General features: G+C 42.8%; 1 protein-coding gene across 2 annotated transcripts in view; it reads right to left on the bottom strand.

Annotated features, from left to right (window-relative positions):
- Positions 1 to 18012, bottom strand: part of ELMO1 (engulfment and cell motility 1) — a 309226-nt gene that overhangs the window by 249693 nt on the left and 41521 nt on the right. For both annotated transcript variants that reach the window (XM_074858472.1, XM_074858461.1), the window contains exon 3: positions 12163 to 12312. In XM_074858472.1, coding sequence (XP_074714573.1) covers positions 12163 to 12240 — 78 coding nt within the window. In that variant the 5' untranslated portion in view covers positions 12241 to 12312. The remainder of the gene's footprint in view (positions 1 to 12162; positions 12313 to 18012) is intronic.

Below are 18012 nucleotides of genomic sequence, written 5' to 3'. Positions count from 1 at the left end.
CACATGGCTAAGTACAACTCAGTTAACAGCAATAGGGTGAGAAAAAGTAGAACTCTTCTGGGATACACAGTTTGCAATTAATCATTTGATAGCACTTTACAAATTAATAAAAGTAAAATAAATACCACTGCAATACTAATAAGATGCTGCTCCTTATCATCCCTTGGGCTGCACTCCCCCTACATATAAGTCTCCAGACAAAATTCTTTCCCCTTCGCTACCAAGCGGATAAATTGACACCAGCACAAGCATTCACAGCGGTAAGCAGGATGTCGCTGAGAGCTGGCGAGGGCTGCCACCACCCTGTGCAACCGCCCAGGTCGGGTCTGGCAAGCGCGGGCTGCGGGAGGGCCCTGGCAGGCAGCACGCCGAGGGGCAGTGGCAGTGATCCCGCCAGCCTGCGGGTACATGGCCAGGCCTCCACGCCAGCAAAACCCCAATTTGCTCTGGGAGTGACAAGCGGGCAAGCGGCCAGCTCCCGCGGCCCCTTCCCAGCCAGCTCGCAGCCGCCTCCAGCATCCCTTTGCAGTCCTGCTGCTGAAGGCCCTAAGAGACATATCTATGCTTCAGTAACGGTGACAGGACACGGCTGTTTATGTATAGGAATGCAGCAACACTAGAAGACAAACAAAAGTGAGCTACTCTATTTTTTTTTTTGAACCATCAAAGATGAGGTAAAAGCCTATTCCTATTCTCTGCAGAGCACATCCACTCAGCAGGGCATTCAAAGACACTTTTTTTTTTTTGCCTGGCTGTAAATATTTGCCTTATGTCAGAGAGAATGAACTTGACATTTTTGTCATTTTAATCTTCACAAAATTATGTTTATGGAAATTTACATAATATCTTTGCTGCATTTACAGTTCTGAAAAGTCAAATTCACCTTATTAGTCAATGTATTTTAAAGAATTCAGACAGTCCAAAAATATTTCAGTTTTTCCTTCACCTAAACGAGTATTTTGTGCTAGTGCATTTTAGTTTTGTTTTTTTGCCTCTATATCCTCCTCTATACTAGTAAAAATGAAGTGTGCTTTTACACATGCCAAGATGCTCATTTAAAGCTCTAGGAAGATCAAATTGTAGCTTTAATGCATGAAATACCACAGATCAAAGTAAATCTTATGCTCCCTACAGGAGATAACCCCTTTAGCTAACATATCACAGCCATCTGCGCTGAACACATCGGTTAGTATAAAAGTATTTTCCTAGGGCATATATTAAATTGATATCTGAAATCCAGTGGGAAATGATAATGGGGCATTATGGCCTTGCGACTTACTGATCTGCACCCATGGGGAGAATCCTGCCATCGACACCAAGCATAGGCAGCACTAGAGTTGACATGAATTTACACACCCAGTAAAGCTTTATCTGCATTGACTGTTTCGTGCAGGTATCTAAGATGCTGGCTAAGTGTAGCCCTAATGACATCCACCATGCAGCAATACCTACTCACCACTTCTGTGCTCACCTGTATGTGTCTCGGGTCAGGTCTCCAGGTTTTGTGTGCTAAGATGCACACAGATCCCTAACTTAGTCTTCTTGAGTACCTGTCCTTGCTACTTGTGCAATATTTCGTAGCACCTCTAGAGTAACTTGCAGAACACAGACTGAGATTTCCCACTCTGATTTCCTCACCAGTTTTCTGCTTTCATGCCTACACCTAGGGTTCCCCACAGAGGTAACCAGTCACTAGGAAGCACTAAGCACAGGCATGCAAGTTTAGGCTGGGTGAGTCCAGGCCACTGGTTTGTTCCAGGGAAATCGTGGGATGAACAAAAGAAAGATAAGAACATTTAATACACCAGTACTAACCGAGCCCTAGGTCCAGTTCAAGTCACCAGTACACTAACCTGGGTTTAGAGCATTTCCAAATCAAATAGCATGTGTATGTGCGTGTGTGCACTGTAAAGAGGACAGGAGCCTAAATCTGGGTAGAAACCTGTGTTATATACACAGTTCAAATATACTTTGATTGTGCTATACCAGGGAATTGTAGACTGGTTCTTTTAGGCCAAGGTTAAATATCTTTCCTTTTCAAATGACTAGCAGAAATTCATTGCTTTTTCTTTTTCCAGGTTGGTTTTAGGGTTTTTTGGGACAATGATTGGGATATCACTTTCCCTGGCTGACACCTTTTAATCAAAGAAGTAACAAGAAAACTCTTAACCCTTGCTGCTGTTAAGCCTATCACAGAAAAATAGCAGACGCAGCACATCTGTTAGTGGAAAACACTCAGCATTAAAAAAAGAAAGTTCTGTTGCTCCTCTGAGCATCTGTCGAAAAACAGAATCTCAAGCCATTGAATACACCATTCTGTCTATAATTAATGCTATGATTCTGCTAACAAATCTTGAAGTGCAAAAGTCATTTTTATGACTACTAAAAAACAGAAAACCACCTCTTTTCACAATGAGTGGAGGTTTCACCTGTTACCGTCATACACCAGAGGCTACAGAAACAGAAGCGGGACTGTCCAGTGGCAAACACCAGATGCCAGGACACCTGGGTCCTTGACTCACTATTCACCACTGGCTTCTCATGACGTAAGAGGCAAGGTCTTCTCCTGTAAGGGGGAGGTACTGGAGAGCTTTGGGCTTCAGCCTCCTCAAACTGCTCTGAACCACTCTGGAAATCAACTCTCTCTGTTAACTACTATGGACTACTAGTGAAACCAGACTTGTTAATTAAACATCAGGCATCTGTAAAAGATGGAGAAGAGGATTTCCCTAACTCAGAAGAGCATCAGAGAGCGAATACCTGAAGAACGGGCACATCCCAGCACTGCAGTAACAGAGACCATAAAACCCAGCCAAGGCCAGGATCAGCACCACACGGTTGTGTCGGTGCAGCAACACAACCCAAGGCAGGAAACATTCGCACCCCAGAGCCGACAGGCAAAACCCTCAACAAGTGCAGCCTGCTGATGTGAGAGAGCTTTTATTGGCTCAGTTCACAGCCCTTAAGGTGGCAGTTTTAACGTGTCAGTAGAAACACTTTGGTATAAATATAGCAGTAGGAGTTGTGCAGAGCACACAAGACTTGGGGAAATCTGAGTGATCATGTCCTCTTCCCCTTCACTTTCAGCTGCAGCTTCCTCAGTTACTCCCTTCCCTCCCCCAAAGACATTGTCACTCCTAAATCTGCATTTCACCAGATCTAAGCATTGCCCCACAGATCATATGTTTAGGATGTTAAAGTGACTGTACAACAAGGCAGCAGTGAAACATTACATTATAAAAAAAAGCCAAACAAAACAAAACACGTCAGAATTTTACAGAGACTTCTTACTCCACATCTAGTGTCCTAACAAGCCATAACACTGTCTGTCTCCTCAGTACTTCACAAATAGGGACACCAAAAACTCCCAGTCAGGAGTGTCCAAGAGTTATAAAACACCTAGGGACCTACCGCTGTGCATTACAGCATGCTTGCATGCAACATACACCACACATTTAAAATACAGTTTAAAACACAAAGCAGGGCTTTAAGATGTGGCTCTTCACACAGCCACTTTATGAGGTCAGCACACCTTTGAAAACTGAATGAAGAAACCCCAAATCCACAGCTCATGACTGACACACTGCTGGCCTACCAGGGTAGAAAAGTCTCTACGTGAAGGCGCAAAAAATTTATACCGTGGGATTTTTAGTATTACTCTCTTTGGTACTACAATCTTGGAGTTCTATAAGGAGACTATAATTGAATCATAAAGTGCACCTGGATACTCCAGCTGGCCAGAATGTGAATGAAGTACCTTGTAATTAATTCATTGGTGCGTAACTCCAGGAACGTCACCATTACACATTTCCTTTAAATATAGCAGAATTAACTTGTAAGGGATGAAAGTCCTGCTGTTTCTTAAAAACCTTTGTAGATGCAACAATCTTACAGTCGTGTTCAGCCTTCATCTTGAAAATGCCATCAGTTGCAGGCAGCAAAATTCAGGCTCCAATGGGGAGGTTATGGCTAGCACTATGGGGCTAACAAAAATCAGAGCCAGAAAAAAAATCCAAAAGCAAAACCAAAAAACAACCAGCCAACCAATCAAAAAACCCACCCAAACCAAGGAGAGCAGAGCTTCATCTCTTTCCTAAAGTATTGTTTCCTGAACATTCTTTATGTTGGAGATCAGGAACACCGGGACACTATTTTTGCAGGACCTCAAGTGTCTCCTGGCTCTATTTCCACTTCTATAAAAAAATACCTAACGGTCTACTGCCGTTAACTAATGCTTCCTAATGTAGAAGACACCACCAAGCAGAAAGCATAAATAGCATCCAGTAGACTGCAACTCACTAAGTATTTCTATTTCCTTCTTTCCCCCATTTCTTTTACAATTTCTAAGTCTTCTCCACAGCTATTGCCTCTTCAATCTATTGAGCTCTGCTGCTGTCTCTGTATTCAACACTGCAAGACAGTTTTTACGTATTTTTCAGTGATGAGTTCCCAGCCACACACCACGAGACATAGTTCGCAGCCTTGCAAGGCTCCAACCAACCAGTGAGTATGTGGCTTTGGACAAGCCAGACTGATAAAACATAACACGTGATGATAACATTGCCCTTTCATCCAGCATGGCTGGCTGCCCCCACAGCAAAGAACCAGAGCTCTAATGATGACTATTCCAAGCCCACAGTCCTGTAAGAAAAGAAATATTTTTCAACACCCATTGTAATTAACAATGATTGGTTCGTTATGTTAACAAAGCACTGTCTATGTGCATATGTGTATTAGTGCACTGAATTATATCCAGTGCATTAAAACACCTGCATTATTGTTTCCAAGGTTATTCTTGTTGCTGAACAACTTTTTTTTTTTTTAAATAAAAAATTGAGACCTTTCATTAGTCCAAGAAAAAGGCACATTAAGTTAGTGGACATGATTTCCTTAGCAGCTCTGTTAATAACCCCTGATGGCAGCAAAATTGAAATGATTATAAAAATGTTAAATATTTTCACGATACTTATCTGTTGGTTAGTATTTCCTTTATGAACAGTTTCATCTTTGATTTCGTGAAGCTGAAATACTGACAGGTACAACAAGAAGCAATAGAATTTATTAAATCATTGTTAGCATCTGTTTAACAGATAAAAGTTGATTTTAAGCAAGACCTACCTTTAGCAAACTGGCTTAAGCTAGCTGAGTGTTCTTCAATCTTTTTGAAAGAAGCAGCCACCTTTTGGCTCATCTATCTTTGGGCAAGTTTCCCATCAGCAGCAATCAAGGTCCTCCTTCAGAATGGCTGAGATACAGCTGCAGTGGCCAGCCTCAAGCACTAACTCCCTTCTCCAACCTGACTGAAAGGAGCTGCTGCTAGCAAATCCAGATAGGGAACACTTTTATAAGTCAGTATAAGATTCCCCCCCTCCATGAACTGCTTCCTAGTCCTCTCTCTTCAAGAAACTGAGATCTTGTCAGCTGTTAAAGGCACTGACATTTCCCTTAACTACTTTAAACTCATGATGTGCAACAACATTAGAAATCTTCACAGCATTCATACCAAAAAGCATCAGTAGCTCCAGCTACTGCAGTACTACTACACTTTTTGGATAAGAGTTTATATAATTTTGCAGGCTTGTGGGAAGGAGGTAAAATCCTCTCTCTGCCTTCATCCGGTCAGCACTAAACCCCTTGATTTTGAGGGAGTCAGAGTCTGGAGCCAGAACTAAGTGCAGGGAGTGACACTTCATGGCACAGCCTCAGGTAGAGAGAGACATCAATAACCCTCTTCTTCACTACTTGAATGATGCTGGTGCTCACTAATATTGCATACATTTAGACTTGTGATGCTAGGATTGTATCGGTATACCGCTATTACTAGTGACAGCACCTGCAGAAACTACAGCTATTCTTAGTCCACACACACATGGCATAAGTGACATGCCACTTTCTTTTCTCTAATTAAGCATTTCACAATCCCTTTTGAACTACATTTCTCCCCACAGTTTGAGAAACACTGCACTAAATCAATTAACAATCCCCATGGGTCCAGATTTACATCTGAAGCCCAAAACGATTTGGAAGTTCCCTTTATAAAACAATCTCATTGGTTTCCTTTCAATATGCAGTGAAATACAATGACTTCTCTGAAGAAAAAAAAATTAAAATGACATTTATAGCCTACACTGGCAGAAGAGAAGAGACAACTTGAAAGACACTCTTAAAAGATAAACTTGCTGATTAAATCTAAATCTTAGAGAAAGCATTAATGTAAAGCAGCCCATGGTTTCTCCCATGTGCTGCACTGCACTGTATTAATGTGAAATTGTCATCTGAGACTGCTCCTGTAAATTTTGCCTACTGTACCAGATTTGTGCTTTGAAAAGAAAACACAGCCTTCCCCCCCCCCCCCCCGGTTTTTTGGTGGTTTTCTTTTTTTGTCTAATGTAAAGATTCACATCTGCTAATTTAATCTACACTTAATGATCTCACAGATAAAGGTAAACCTGGAGGAAGGGACTGCATGGCCAAGTTTAATTACAAACCATTCACAGAATCATCTAGGTTGGAAAAGACCTTGAAGATCATCCAGTCCAACCATTAACCCAATGCTGACCGTTCTCAACTACACCAGATCCCTCAGCGCTATGTCAACCCGACTCTTAAACCCCTTCAGGGATGGGGACTCCACCACTGCCCTGGCCAGCCCATTCCAACGACTCACAACCCCTTCTGGAAATAAATACTTCCTGATTTCCAGTCTAAAATTAGCAGCAGCAAGACAGGAGGAATAAAAATATATGAATGGCACATAAACAAGAACCCTCCCTCAAAGCATTTGAAAAATGCTGAGCAGATCATTTTCACAGCAGGACCCCAAAGTGCTGGACTGTACCAGACTACCCTGGACAAAAAGAGCATGACTGCAAGGCAAGGCATAAAAATGAAGACAAGAACATCTTCCACATGTTTGCAACATTCCCTGCTAGGTTATGAACAACAGGAGCCCAAGCTCTACAGTAGTCCTTAGGACAAGTTAGAAGGACAAGGCCAGAGTGCCATTCTCCATAGTACAGTGTCACCTCAAGCAGAGTTGAGAGATAGGACGAAGGCAAGAAAACCCTGTTGTGTTTCCCTTCCATTTCTAATCAGCGTTTGCTTTACTTGCAGGAACAGTGTTTTCCTCCAGTGGTGAGGAAGTTCATTCACGAGTTTAGAGAAATCTGGTTTTAGTCCAACTTGTGTTAAAACACACGAGTGGATTTCAATGGGATAAGTTAAAATAGTTATTGTCCCCAAATACCCATCTCGCGCCTCTCCTGGAAGCTGCTTCCCCTGCAGCAGGAACAATGAAGCTGTAAATCCACAGAACAAAGTAACCAGGTAACCTAAGACCAGCAATGGTTTACCTAAAATAATTTGTGGTGTAAAAAAATCCAACAGATGAGAATGAGTTATACATAATGGGCACAAATTAAAGTATGCAAATTTCCATCTAAACACAAGAAATAACATCCTTTTATGAAATGGCTATTTCTGGGACAAATAAAGAGAAGACAGGACAGAGTAGCCAGCATCCTGGTTAACCTGTACAGAGCCCATGAGGCCCTACCCTTAACATCTTCCAGAATAATCAGTTAGAAGATTGGGAGAAGAAGATAACAGGCAGTCAGTGTCTACCATTCATTTCTTCCCCAGACTGCATCCCTAAGAAGCCCACAAAAAGATCCCAATGCAAATTCAGACACCAACCCATTTCCATTCCTCCCCTTACATGACAGGAAGACTTAAAAGTGGAAAATCATCCCTATACCCAGCTCTTAACGTCATAATCAAAGCTTTTAATTAAAAATTAATTTCGACCACAGTACAGTGGTGGGTTGACCCTGGCTGGATGCCAGGTGCCCATCAAAGCCGCTCTATCACTCCCCCTCCTTAACTGGAGCCGGGGAGAGAAAATATAACGAAAGGCTTGTGGGTTGAGATAAGGACAGGGAGATCACTCAGCAATTACTGTCACGGGCAAAACAGACCCAACTTGGGGAAATTAGTTTCATTTATTACCAAGCAGAGAAGGGTAATGAGAAATAAAACCAAATCTTAAAAAATCCTTCCCCCCACCCCTCCCTTCTTCCCAGGCTTAACTTTACTCCTGATTTTCTCTACCTCCTCCTCACCAGCAGCACAGGAGGATGGGGAATGGGGGTTGCAGTCAGTTCATCACACATTGTCTCTGCCAATCCTTCCTCCTCAGGAGGAGGACTCCTCACACTCTTCCCCTGCTCCAGCAGAGGGTCCCTCCCACAGGAGACAGTCCTCCACAAACTTCTCCAACGTGAGTCCTTCCCACAGGCTGCAGTTCTTCATCAACTGCTCCATCTTTGGTCCCTTCCACAGGGTGCAGCCCTTCAGGAGCAGACTGCTCCAACGTGGGTCCCCCATGGGGTCACAAGTCCCACCAGCAAACGTGTGCTCCAGTGTGGGCTCCTCTCTCCATGGGTCCACAGTCCACTGTGCTCCGGCACAGGCTTTCAGCCTCCTTCAGGCATATCCACCTGCTCCAGCGTGGGCTCCTCCCCAGGCTGCAGGTGGAGATCTGCTCCCCCATTACCCTCCCTGGGTGCAGGGCACAGCTGGCTCACCATGGTCTGCACCACAGGCTGCAGGGGAATCTCTGCTCTGGTGCCTGGAGCACCTCCTCCCCCTCCTTCTTCGCTGACCTTGGTGTCTACAGAGTTGGTTCTCTCACATATCCTCACTCCTCTCTCCAGCTGCAACTGCTGTCATGCAGCAACATCTTTTTCTCTTTCTTATATATGTTACCACAGAGGCACTACCACTGTTGCTGATGGGCTCGGCCTTGGCCAGCAGTGGGTCCATCTTGGAGCCAGCTGGCACTGGCTCTATCAGACATAGGGGAAGCTTCTAGCAGCTTCTCACAGAAAGCCACCCCTGTAGTCCCCACTGCTACCAAAACCTTGCCACACAAAGCTAACAAATATTGCTAATAGAGATTTATGCAGCGGGCAGGAGTCTAGATGTTGTTTTTCAAATTTATAATTGAGGAAAGTGATGAAAATGGGGGGAAACCCAAATGAAAAAAACCAAGTATTCTGGAAGAGAGTAACTGAATTCAGTCAAGTCCATCTCTCAAGGAGAAAGCAGAAAAGTACATTAACTTCCACATGCTTTAAAATCAGCTTTAATGCATACAGGCAACAGCCAATTGCTAGGTTTACTGCAACTTAATTAGTCCCTACCTGGTAAGAGAAAGGGCAGTAAATAACGTGCAGTTTTGCCCTCCTTGTTTAAAGCAGCTTTCCAGGAAAAAAGCAGTTGTAAAACCCTGACATCAAATACTACATTTCAATGAATGAGAAGAAAGTTTAGGCACAGAGGCTGGTTCTGAAAAGCACTTAATTGTATATTAATTGTACAGGCAGAGTCTCTCTAACTCAATATGACTAATTTTGTGTGATTAAAGTTAAAACCATCATTGATGAACCCAGGTTCACAAACCTTCAGAAACATAGCGAGAAGCATCAACTAGAAAAAGCTCTGTGCCTCATGGAGGCCAGGCTGTCAGAAGTCATGCGCCTGAAGGGAAGGTTTTTACTGTAAAGTTTAACAACATTTGGTGGAAAAAATACTCATGAGCTCTTTTCAGGCGCAACACCTTCCAGTACACCACTGCCAATCACTGTGGTTTCACAATGACATTTCCTCATTTTCAAAACATGTTATTCTCTTCATTGCTAAGTAAAATATGCATATACACAGCAGGTGAATTGGGATACTGTGCAACAGAATATAAATAAATGCTACCGAGCATATACAACAAGCAACCTAAAAAAAGAAAAACCCAAATCCAGATTTTCCTCTGATCTCTGATATGGTATTTGTACTTCAATATTTGGAAGAGCCTCAGTACCCTGAACAATAAAGAACTTGCCTCATGGTACAGTGAGGTTTTTTTGTTGTTCTTTTTAGAGTAATAATACAGTGCTGTTCTTTTAAATACTTTTCTTGCTGGTAAGGTATCAGAGAGGGAAGAAACCAGTAAGGCAAAGTTTTTAGGATTTTCTGAATGTATGTCAAAGGGTGCTTGAATGAGCAGATCCCACCTGGGAGACAGGCACTGGCTGCAATGTCTGGTCAATGGGCAAGTCATTTCTCTTTTCTGCCTTCTTTTCCCTCCTCCCCTTTATCATCTCCGACAGCTAGCCATCTGAGGCATGAATCATCTCCTTCACTACAGCTCTTCAACTACATAGATGTTTTAAAGGAAACAGATTGGGGAAAAGTTAGCATTAAGTGAACCAAAGACAGAGCTGTGTGTTTAGAAGCATGCATCATGCTATATGCTTTCAGGGCTCATTCCCACATTGCTCCCATCCCTGAAAAAGGCAGATGTGCGGGTTTGTGTGTATGGGTATTAGGAAGGGATGTTTCTTTCCCATCTTCATTTCTTGTCACCACACCTGTATTCTCTATGCCAGAATGGTGAGGGATAAGACCCTCAAACTTCATTCCCGCATTTCCCCCTGCATCAGGAGCAGGCCACCGTTAACCTTCTCCCTTTCTACCTTATTTTCCCTCCTCTTCCTCCTCCTCCCCATAAAGTGGCATAAGGAAGCTTGCAGACAACTTGGCAGGCTGGGTTGAAAGAGTTCTACCCAACATAAGTCAGCACTGATCTTTCTCTCTAAATCTTACATAATAAAAGTAAAAACAAGGTTCCAGAACAGTAAGCTAATATTTCAGATAAAGTATGAGTTTTTCTGGAGAGTTACTTTAAGCTTGTTTGTAAATTAAAAACAATCATTTTGGCATTATTTTACTGCTGCTTGGATGGAGACTGCATAATATTTGTTCATTTTTGTCCCTGCTGTACTTGGTAGCAATAAGCTGTTGTTCATCATGACTAACACACATCTTTCCCTGAACACTGTGTGCACAGTGTCTACCATTTGTTATATAAGAACAAAAAAGTAAAACATTCTTCAGTCCAGAAGGCAAGAGATTTGTATCTGGAGATATATGCTTACTAAAAAATTTCAGCAAATGAAAATGGAGAAGCTTGGCAGGTCTGAAAAATCAAACTACAAAGTGCTAACCACCTGGGAACTCCCCTTTCCTCTAAAGGGGCTTTCAGAGTGTCTAAAAAAATCATACTGCTGTTATTACAGCCACCCTCTAGTACCATGTTTCTCCAAAGTTCACACAGGAATTTCACAGGCATATGCCACAAAAGGGTTAACTAGAAGTGAAACTGATTGCACTGCACGAAGAAATTAGGATCCCATTTCAGTAAAACATTTTCAGCCTGAATTCAAATTTTCTCCTCTCCAATAGAACTTTATTATGTACTTGGTCCCCAGATACACTAGGGTCTAAAGCACATTATGAAATGCTTTCCTTCACTCTGAATACTATTTACAGAAATAATAATTATTCTGAACAGGTAACATGCTGTATGATTTCAAAACGTTATGGGTAAGCTGTTAAATATTAAAGAGGTTGCTTTTAATATTAATACATCTGCCACAAAAAACAATCTCAGAGAATTCCAGAACATAAACCACAGCACTTGTATAACTTGATTTGGTTTGTTTCCCCCCAACCCCACCACCAAATTTCCTACAAAGAGCCTAGAATTCATAATTTTGAATTTGTTAGCTTCTGTACACTGCCTCCAATCAGTCCATGGGGCCACTGCATTAGAAATAACTGGCTAAACAGGTGAACCCCTGAGATTCCTGTATGGAACAGCAGAGATCCTCCTGCTCACAGTGCACCACTACTTAAGTTCCAAATTCTGCACTTGCTGCAGCCATTCAGTATGATCCTACTCCAAATGCAAAGCACTGACTAAAAATTTGAAGACTTTCCACTCATAGGTAACAATATTACTACAATTTTTCAGTTGAACAAACTAAGGCACAAAAGTGTTAAGTGAGTCACACAAGCGGTAAATGCCTTATTTAAGCAGCTGTTTAGAAAGAAAAAGCAAATAAAAAAACAGCTAAACACATCAAAACCATTAAGCAGTAAGAGAGGAAGAGGGTTACAGACCTGATAAAAAACACCTTCTACTACACATGCACTCACAGAAACATGCATGTGCATCTAAGTAAACAGAAATGCAGAAACACACATGAGCAGAGAAGAACTTATTTATGCACAGGGCCAGCCGAGCACACATACACAGGCACTTACTTGATCTATTTCCATTAACTTGGGGAAGGCACCTGGCCATTCGATCGCCACCTTCACTATATCAGCAGGAGGGGGCATTGCGACGCTGCTGTTCTTCGGAGCCAGTACAACTGGACACTAAATACTGCAGAGAGTCTCTCTCATTCACACCTGCAGGGAGAAGGGAAAAAAAAAAAAAAAAAAATATACAGCAGTTCAGACAGAACTCCAGTGCTGCCGCTTCGACTCCTGCATTTTGCCTAGCTGGGCAGGTGGATGAAAACGTATGTGTGTATGTGCAAGAGCAGAAGAATGGCACATATTACAGAAGCAAACACAGGACACAACGCCACAACACGCTGCACAGCTCGACAGTCTGTTAGAAAGATGGCTGAAGCACTGAAATGTACGGTGAATAATAGGCATGCATTAGATTTAAATAGAAAAACTATTTTAAAATATTATTAAATATGCTAGTTGGGAAAAGTGACAAACTAGAGGAAGCTCCTGTTACAGTGTCACTCCTGGAGTCCCAGGGAATGTGACCGAATCTGTCAAAGCTGGCGCTCCAGGAGGAAAGATTGCCCAGGAAGTTGTGGCCAGGAAACACTGTTTCTTTTAACTATAGCAATGATCTTCTGGGTGTTCACAAATAGATCACTGCACTATAGCAACCAGGATGTCAGGAAGAAGGCAGAACACACAGCAGTTTCCACATATACATGCACGCACACACACATATCCTCACCTAACGGATCCAGAGATACCCATATATAAATACTTCTTTATGGTAAATCTCAGACACGTGAATACACAAGGATATAGTATACATTAACAGCGATATAATCAGCTACATAAAACATCATAGTTCTGCAAGAATATGAATATCAATAGGATCTCACGTCAAATAGCGCAGGCTGTGAATTTTGGGGAAGGAAAGGAAGGAGGAAGAACCAAATCCTCAGGTTTTGCAGAATATAAATTCCATCTCTTTTGGCTCATCAAAGTTTGTCACCTCGTAACAACAACAAACATTTTTCAAGTGGGTGTAGTGCCTTTCTGAGCTTGCAAACAAACCTTCTGCAACCCCTCTCCCAGCTCAGTGGTAACAGGACTGCCACTGAAGTAGCAGAGCTCTGCGATTCTCAGACACAGCAACCCATGCACTGCAGGCTGTGAGGTTCCTGCCTGCTTTCCCAACACCTCCATGCTGACCATGGCGTTCCCCGCACGCTCTGCTGAGACCCGGCAAAACGCCATCACGTATGACAAAATGAGAGAAGCTGTAGAAATCCCCAGAGGTGCAGTTCCACTTCTTCTTAGCAGAAAAGAGAAGGAAGTGGTGAAAGCATGGACACATGCTTGCACGTATATACCCTTTGAAAGAGCTAAGGCAAGAGATGAGCTGAGAGAATATACCAGACATCCAAAAGCCAAACGAACAGGTATAGGAAAAAAGCCTCTGACCACCATCAGTTGCTGCTTCAGCTAACCCAGTCTAACAACGCTTCTCCAATTGCAGCAGAAGCATGAACTCAGGTCAGCCTCAACAAAATCATGAAACCGTTCCTTTATCAAGAAATTTTGTACCTTCATCTCATACCACTTGTAAGTGGGAGTTTGTCCAGCCTTCAGGTATATGGGTCTACCTTTTCTTTTTTCTTGTCTCCCCTCTGGTCTGCTCTGAAAAGGCTCAGTCCTCCATGTTTGCAAGCCCTGCTACATTCTACATAGGGTTCTCAACACACACTATAAAAGCAATTGATGAACTTTAACATTCCAGCAATTTATTTCCAACAATGGCAGTTCTGATGCTGACAGGATCACACATCACCACAAAGCAAAGCACAAGGCAGTAAATAAGACAATGGATGGTCTATAAATAAGACTGGATTGCAGGAAGTGCCTTGAAAGAATAAACAACGTGATTAAGAAACACAGTGATATTGTCTAACATTTGGTAGATGTTACAGGGACCAGGAATAAACACAATTAAAGCATGCAACTGTCTTGCTGGTCATTAAGAACAGTCAGACATTCACTTTTGGCTGTCTTTTCTCCCATAGAGCCCGAGCAGATGCAAAGTCTCCCCCATTTCTCCCCTGACATCTCATGCTCCCGCCATCTGCATCTCCCACGAGCGCTGCCTTTGCTGCGCAGCGCACTGACTCAACTAACCAGCAAAAAAGTATTTTCAGTCATCTGGATTTTATCACGTTCAAGCCAAACAGCTTCCCAGAGGTGGCACAACATGGCAGGGAGGAGCAGGGTGGGGGGGAAGGGGGAAAAAGCAAGACTTATTGGCAGCAATGAGTTGTTAATCCACCTTGACAGTCAAATGAAACTGCGACTTTGGCGCCTTTTTGCTCCCACACTCACCATGACGGTGTTTCCCACTTCCTCAGCAGAACAGTCCTCAGTAGTCTCACCCTGGTGACATTTTGGTATTAAGCCGCCCGCAGTGCTTAAGCAGAGCTGGCTGACCCAGTGCCTGACTGACAGGCTTCTTCTCCCTGCGTGCCCTGGCACAGCACTGCATCCCTGGCAGGAGGGATGCTGGAAGCCTCAGCCAGAGCCTGACTTTAACTGGCCACAACACAAAAAGAGCAGCAGCAGCAGCTCCTGCCAGACAAACTTGACTGAGGATTGCTACAGATGAGTAAGTCCTTATTTTCAACAGTTTTATTTCTCCCCCCATCATGCTTCTTCTGCAGTTTTCATGAAGAAAAAAAAAAAAATCATCTGTAGGCCACATATCGAGAGAGAGAGACAGGAGACCTATAAAAACAATAGAATCCACCTAATGCATGGACAAACACACTTTCTTTTCACTGGGAAGACAGGGAAGGCAACTTGGAACACTGTCACCTCTCACCATAAGAGCTAAAGGGAAGGTAACTCGCAGCCCAGTACTTCCCCTAGGAGATAAGCTAACTCCAAAGCTCACAATGAATGCTGGACTAAAAAAAAAAAAAAACCAAAAAAAACCACTGATTCATGACCACTGGCCACAACTATGAAAGCAAAACAACATCGTGCAGCAATAAATTTGCAGAAAACTTCCACTCTCACATACAAATGTGGGCATTAATGCTCATTTTGCCTTAGCAAGTTGTGGTCCATCCTAACGAGTCACACAGGAAGAAAGCAAATGGTTTAAGAAAGAAGAGTCAAGGAAAACTGACGGTAAGTTAACCAAATTCAGCTATGGAAAATAAGCATTTGCATTCCAAAGCAAGGTGCAAGAGTAGTCTGACACAGCATTCAGAAGACAATTCAATGTGACTAGCTTTTAATGCAGGCTAGCACAGATCTCCTACATAATTATAATTATTAACATATGTACGCTTATACAGTCATAAAACACAAAGCAAAGCGACAGATCGTTTAACTAATACAAATGGATGTAGTTCCACTTCTCCCACCAGGAGAAGACCAACTTAGAGACACCAGTGTAGTCTGAATGCTGAAAAGCATATATAAAATCATCATTACAAATTTCTTCCTGTTTCTCAGTGGACATCCTCATCAGATGTGCTGACTTTTTTTCCTACTTTATAGTCTTAGGAATCCAATGCAGGATCCAAAAGATAATTTAGTTTCGTTCTACCTATGTGGCAATGCCAGAAACAAGTTTGGTTTTTTTTTAGGCCAAAATAGATGTTTAGCTGTCATCACAAAATTACGATTGCAAAGTTAGTTCTGCAATCTACAGTGCTGACAAATTACCTACTATTTATTCCAGTGGTACACAGTGTGTTAGACACTGCCCACTAAAATAAGAAAGGCACAATCCCTGGTGTGAAACGCTTCCAATTCATTGACGTGAATGAAGAACTAGAAGTGACTTGAACTACTTTTTGTTATGCCAGCAGCAGTCAAGCAGTGAAAAGGATACGGGTGTTGCTAAAAGGTCTAGTTATGGAGTTTTCTCAAGTGCGATTCCTTTTTCTCTCCCAGTGGGATCTGAGAAGCACTGACATGTAAGAGCAACTTTGCAACTCATTTTTACAATGTTTATTTTTCAAGCCAGAATCTGAAGGCAACAGGATGCATGTGTGGGCACCGGTGTATGAAACAGAGGAGGGGTCTGAGGAAAAGGAAGGTAACTTCCCATTATTTTCCCTAATATGTGCATGCAGCTGTAACCTGGAGGAGGTTTAAGCAACTTCCATGCTCAGCACCACACTATTTTGTAATTTGAGGGAAAAACCCCCACAACCAAAACATCCCTACCACTTGAGTATACTTTCTTACATCAATGGGGTTTTTCAGAACTATGACAGATTAGGCCTTTAAAGTGCAAATTCTGCCCGTTATTGTTATTACCACATGCAGCACATTTCTGCATTTCAACCATGCTATGCAATGCTTTCAGTGGTCTACTAAGTCAGAGTAATAAACGCTCAAGTTGGAAATCAAAGTATGTTGAATTTAGCACAAAAATGCATCAGCACAGACATGCAAGCTCTCAATTTACCTGCCTGGCTCTGAGGGATTAATTCAGCACATATGTCAGTAAAACACTGAATTTTCCCCTTCTACCTATGCATTGCATGTGGCAAACTGGGTTTTATTCATGTATGAAATTAGTTCTCAGTAGAACTCTTTTCTTTTTTAAACTTGTTTTGCAGTTTTCTTGGCATTTTCCATACAAGGTTCTCAAAGTACAATAAATAACTTAGAGCTATCAGAGCACATCTCTCAAGAAATAAACTCCATTCTTACTCTACAGACAGGAGGAAAAAAATGCAGACTAATAGGAGTTATGTGACTCGCAGTTCTAGTCGTACATGAAAACAGCAGCCTACAACAGCTCATTTCTTCTTTGACAGAAGAGAGGTAATATTCAAACTGCTGGCCAGGTCATTTCATGAACAGCTCGAGTAAGGAAGTTAATGATTAAAAAGCGACCAAAGGCACACCACGTGCATTTGAGAATTTAATAAATCAAAGCATGTGTTTCTCCTCCCTGGACAAAAGGCAGCATATATTCAAATCACCTGGAGCTGGCAGAGATTCCCCCACTCCCCAGTAGTGGGCAGGTTTTCTCATGTCATTTCTTTAAGGTGAACGGAAGGGAGGGCAATATGACAGCCAGGACAAGGCAGGGCATGGTGGGTACCAGTGGGTAGCTGAGCCCTAGCTGGCCACCCAGGGACCCGCAGTGGGAGCAGAGGCACAGGTCCCTCCGCTCGGGACCTCACGTAAGGAACTGCTTCTTGCCAAACCTCAGCTTCCTCTGTTTGGCCCCTGCCACCCCAGCAAACAGAAACTAAGTGGCAAGTTCAGCTGGAAGGTCCCTCGGGGACCAAGTCTGATTAACAATTTTAGAAAGATAATCCAGTGCTGGACTAATATCCCCCAAGAGAGTTATTTTTGGAGTTAAACTGCATGACTGAACAGCCGAGGCTAAGGAGCTGCAGAGATGGTAGAGCATGTTTACAAGAAATAAAAACAGGGCACAGAAGCCAGCGGGCTGGATGTACATTTTGTGTACATAAAAAGGCTTTCATGCTGCCTTTTTCCCTTTTGTTACACATTTGGTACTATTCACCCTTGAACTAGACAGGAGTCAAAGGCCCAGCAGACCCATGTCAACGAAATCCACACTTTGCCACAACTGGAGGATAAAGCTCTACAGGAGCTATGAGCTATATTCTAGTAAGAGATGGAAAAGAGGGGGTGATCTCAGAGAGAAGACAACCCTCTGCCACTCCTTCTGCAGCAGCCACCAACACAGGAAGACCTGACCCTACTCAATAGACTTCCACAGTTCAGAGCGGTCCATCAGCTTCCCAATGGGAATGTCTCCTTGATGCTGAACCCGCTGATCTGCTGATCAATAACGCATCATTAGCCCAGAAATGC

The sequence above is a fragment of the Strix uralensis genome, chromosome 1 (genome assembly GCF_047716275.1).
Source record: "Strix uralensis isolate ZFMK-TIS-50842 chromosome 1, bStrUra1, whole genome shotgun sequence".
Classification (NCBI taxonomy): Eukaryota; Metazoa; Chordata; class Aves; order Strigiformes; family Strigidae; genus Strix; species Strix uralensis.
Note: the sequence above shows the minus strand (reverse complement) of the source record. Positions and strands in the feature narration are given on the sequence as shown.